Source organism: Ochotona princeps, chromosome 15, assembly GCF_030435755.1.
Source record: "Ochotona princeps isolate mOchPri1 chromosome 15, mOchPri1.hap1, whole genome shotgun sequence".
NCBI classification, from domain to species: Eukaryota; Metazoa; Chordata; class Mammalia; order Lagomorpha; family Ochotonidae; genus Ochotona; species Ochotona princeps.
This window is the reverse complement of record NC_080846.1, coordinates 15828187-15832628: the sequence shown is the minus strand read 5'-3', so window position 1 is coordinate 15832628 and position 4442 is coordinate 15828187. Positions and strand designations below refer to the sequence as shown.

General features: G+C 37.4%; 1 protein-coding gene across 1 annotated transcript; it reads right to left on the bottom strand.

Annotated features, from left to right (window-relative positions):
* Positions 1-3238: 3238 nt before the first annotated feature.
* Positions 3239-4177, bottom strand: LOC101533652 (olfactory receptor 6C68-like). Its single transcript, XM_004589632.3, has one exon. It carries the CDS (start codon positions 4175-4177, stop codon positions 3239-3241), a length of 939 nt encoding a protein of 312 aa, XP_004589689.3.
* Positions 4178-4442: the final 265 nt, after the last annotated feature.

The window sequence follows — 4442 nt, the reverse complement described above, 5'->3', positions numbered from 1 at the left end:
CCAGGCCACAAGCAGGGAAGCTGGATGGGACTCGGGGCTGCCGGGATGAGAACCAACTACCCATATGGGATCCCGGCTCATTCAAGCCGAGGACTTTAGCCTCTGGGCCACCACGCTGGGCCTGACATTGACTTCTGAAGTTAAGCTAGTGTTTACTGGGAAGTAGTATAAATAGACTAGCAAGTAATTCAATTTTAAAAGTTTTGGGGCCAGCAATGTGGCATAACTGGTTAAGCCACAATCTGCAATGCAGGTATCGCATATGGACACCATTTGGCATGGTGGGCTACTGTACTGTCTACCCAGCTGTCTGCTAATGCACCAGGGAAGGCATCAGAAGATGGCATAAGTACTTGGGTTTCCACACCCACATGGTAGACCTGGATGTGCCCTGCTCAGCATTGTTTAGGTTCAGCATAATGTGAGTTTAGTATTTTAAGGTTTTGATAAAAGTTGTTTTTGTTTGACCCGTGTGTGTTATTCAATTGAACCTAAAATTTATGTTAGCTTGTAACATAACCGCAAATACTTTCTTCTGCCCTCTTTTCTCCAGAATGCCTGGAACTGCCTCAGATTGTTTGTACCACAACAGAGGACAGAGAACAGAAAAAAAAAAAAGGATCAACTACTCCAGTCAAATGTTGACATTGAATTTCTGGGCAAGAGGAGACTCTAACATGGAGAGATTCCATCGTAATTGAAATGGCAAGATTGGCAGCAATACAGAACTGTTGAACTATCAAAACTACTTGAGCAGGACCCTTGGATCATGCACACATCAGGGACCCTGGAGGTATCAGGAGACTGTCCTCCATCTCAGGGTACAGAGGCATTTGGGAGGCTGGGTGTGGCTTCTCCCCTTACGTGGACCCTTCCCCCAAATACAGGAAGGAAAAAAAGAGAATGTGGAAATGGTGATCTCACCCACCTTCCTGTAGCCCTTGACCATTATCACCTTAACTAACTATGTAAAAATCATCTAAATAATTAAATATATAAATCTAAAAAATTAAAAAAAAAAAAAAAGAACACAGACCCAGGAGCCAGAGAGAGAGAGAGCTCACCCACCTATTTGCTGGCTCTCACAAGGCCCTCACATGTGTGGCAGGATTTCCAAGATTGGTTTATTATAACATGAGTATTTATTTGCATTTTGGTAGCCAGATTTCCACAAACACAGTCTTTTTCTATGTTAATTATTCTCAATGCTTTTTTAATTATACTTAAGAATTGAGATTTCACTTATATGTCATAAAATTCAACCTATAAAAATATAACATATTAGTATATAGGCTTTTGAAAATAATCAGGGATACACATAATGTAATCAGTAACTCTGAAAAGACAAGGTCAAAGATACTTTCCTTCAATTACAGTATTGTTGGACAGTAATAAATTAATATTATTAGTGTAGATGATTTTTGCTCAGATATGCAAGCTATTATTAGATAATGTTGGTCACCTTCAAACACCATGATGGAGAGAGAATATGATAGTGAAGTTGGCTTCTATTTGAAATCCTGGGGAAAATGATGCATAGCAGCTACCAGTCATTTCCTAATGGATAGAAAAGCATGAAGGATTGTCATAGAATTGAAGTAAACTTGTCATAGATCAACACAGGTACTCGCAATTTGGTCATGATGGATGTGTTTCTTACCCTGACATTTAAAGTGCATTACTTGAAAAGGACACTGAAAATGTCCAACTTAGAGATCTACACAGCACTACTAGTCCACCAACTGGAAGTAAGGGTGCATGGGCCTTGAGAGTTTCTGAGGAATTATATCTTCGGTGTAATTACAAGCTGTTGGACGGAGATGTGGTATTTCTTTGTCATTGTAAACCTTAAATTGTGCATGTTTTGCAGAAATGCAGCATATGCCGCAAGGGAAAACAGAGTAAGTGGATCTCATAGGAAAAATAGTAAGATTATTTTAAAAATAAAGTGTAGGCAAAACCAATTCAGATGAAAATACTGACATTTCTAGAAATATTTATTTCTTCTAGAAACAAACCCATGGTAAAAATGGGACTTTGCTCTATTCTCAGTTAGGTGAAGGGGGAGTAGAAAAGGCTTAGACCTGGTGAGTTGTGGAAGTCAGGATACTTCCAAGATAACTTGTTGTCAAAATGAGCCAAGAGGAAGAATGCTGGAAGGGTGTGGCGTAAATGAACCGTTTATCATCATACATTTATGGGCAACATAACATTGTGTTTTTTTATTAGGTAACTTAGTGTTTTATGACTATCTCAAACATTGTTTTTAACCTGTACATATTTCAATATTTTCCCACTAGAATATCAAGTCTATGTCATTTGGTGTCTACTATACGTTATACTATAATTGATGAATTGAATCATGCATTGCTAAGGGATGTTCACTTGGTTATTTGGAGCCTTTTACCATTACAAAATGAATGCAATGAACAGGCTCACTGCGGTTAGAATTATGGAATAACTTCTAAATGTAGGCTTTTCAGGTGCAACATTCCCAGGTTGTACATTTAATGTCTGTTTTAGTTCAAATCTTAGCATCATTTTTAGCATGGACATAATAAAAACTAATTTGTGAAAATGTGGTGGGTGACTTTGAATCGTGGTTTAATGTGTAGCTAGATGATTAACAATGAAGTTGTGTATTGTTTCCTATTTTTATAGATAATATCATACACTTTTAGTAAACTGAATTTCTTCTTTCATCTTAGCACTTTCAGTGAAATATCTTTTTATTGATTCTTAAAAGCTTTTATATTGATGATATCAATACTTTCATGTAAGCTGTACTACATAGCTATTATTGTACTTATTTTCTCTATAATATTTTCAACCCCTCTTTTTAGAGGAATTGTGAAGATTGTCAGCTTAATGTATTATTTTGTAAGAGGGAATTAATTTGTGTTTTCTGTTAACAGAGATCTAACAGAAATTGGAAGAAAAGAGTGGCTTCACATCCATATTATAAATTTATGTAGGAAGATCATCTGTGAAAAAGGAGAAATAGTTATTCAATTGTGGTAGGCTCAGGCTGAAGGAAGGAAAGTTGTGTATTTTGTCTGTCACTGATATCATTCAAAATGGGTCCCTCAGAACATGGAGTAGCAGAAATTAGTGATCAGATTTTTTTGTGAGTTCCACCTCAATGGTCCAGAGGCTCAGGAATGACCAAGTTGGCTATTGGATTTATTAAAAATATGAAGTGCACATGGAATTTGAATTGGTTCACTGATTAGGTGCTTCACTTCTTTAAGAGGAAAACAAGTTTCTTGACTGTGTCGTTAAAGGCTTGTTTCACTTGCTTATTCCTCAGGGTATATATGAAAGGATTTAACATGGGAGATATGGAAGAAATGAGCACTGACACACCTTTATTAATGGTCATATCTTCTTTTGCAGATGGCTTTATATAGATGAAGATGCAGCTGCCGTAGGTGATGGACACCACAATCATGTGGGAGGAGCAGGTGGAAAAGGCTTTTTTCTTTTGCTGGGCTGAGGGGAATCTTGTAATAGTTCTGATGATATATATGTAGGAGAGGACAACACAAAGCAGGGTTGTGATGAAGGTCAGCACAGCGCATCCTATCACCATCTGCTCAATCAGCCAAGTGTCTGAGCATGATATTTTCAGGATAGGATTAGCATCACAAAGAAAATGATCAATGATGTTAGTGTCACAGAAATCCAGATTAAGTCCCAAGCAAAGTGGGGGGACAATTACCACAAGAGATGCTGTCCAACAACAGATAATCATATTTTGGCACATTTGGTTGCTCATTATTGTCATATAATGCAAGGGTTTGCAGATAGCCACATAACGATCATAGGACATGATAGCCAAAAGAAAAAATTCAGTTACTCCAAAGAGATCAGTAAAAAACAGTTGAATGGCACATGCATTATAAGTAATGGTCCTGTCCCCAGTTGAAATACTGTATAGGAATCTTGGAACACAGGCGGTAGTAAATGAGATTTCTAAGAAAGAGAAATTTTGGAGGAAAAAGTACATAGGAGTTTTAAGGTGGAGATCCACAATGGTGAGGGTAATGATGGTCAGATTTCCAGTTATACTCAAAGTGTATGTAGTAAATAGAAAAATAAAAAGGAAGATCTGCAGCTGAGGATCTTGTGTTAGTCCCAGGAGGATGAATGTTGTTAGCGCTGTGTGGTTTCTCATCATTGGTTATTGGATTCTGCCAAACCTAGATGCAAATGTCACAGAGATTTGAAATGCAGCCTTCAGTGACAGAAGTCCCTTAATGATGAATACTGTTAAAACTTTATAGTGAGACTATATCCATGCTTTCAGTTAAGGATCCATGTGGGAACATGTTTATACAGTATACCATGGAGAAAATATCAAGATAAAAGTAACTTCCTGTCCTGGCCATGACATTGTATTCCCTCCTCTCTTGTTTTCTTTAGGTCATTCTCTTGTTTCT

Coding starts and splice junctions, on each gene's coding strand:
- LOC101533652 (XM_004589632.3), bottom strand. CDS start 4,177: ATGAGAAACCACACAGCGCTAACAACATTCATCCTCCTGGGACTAACA.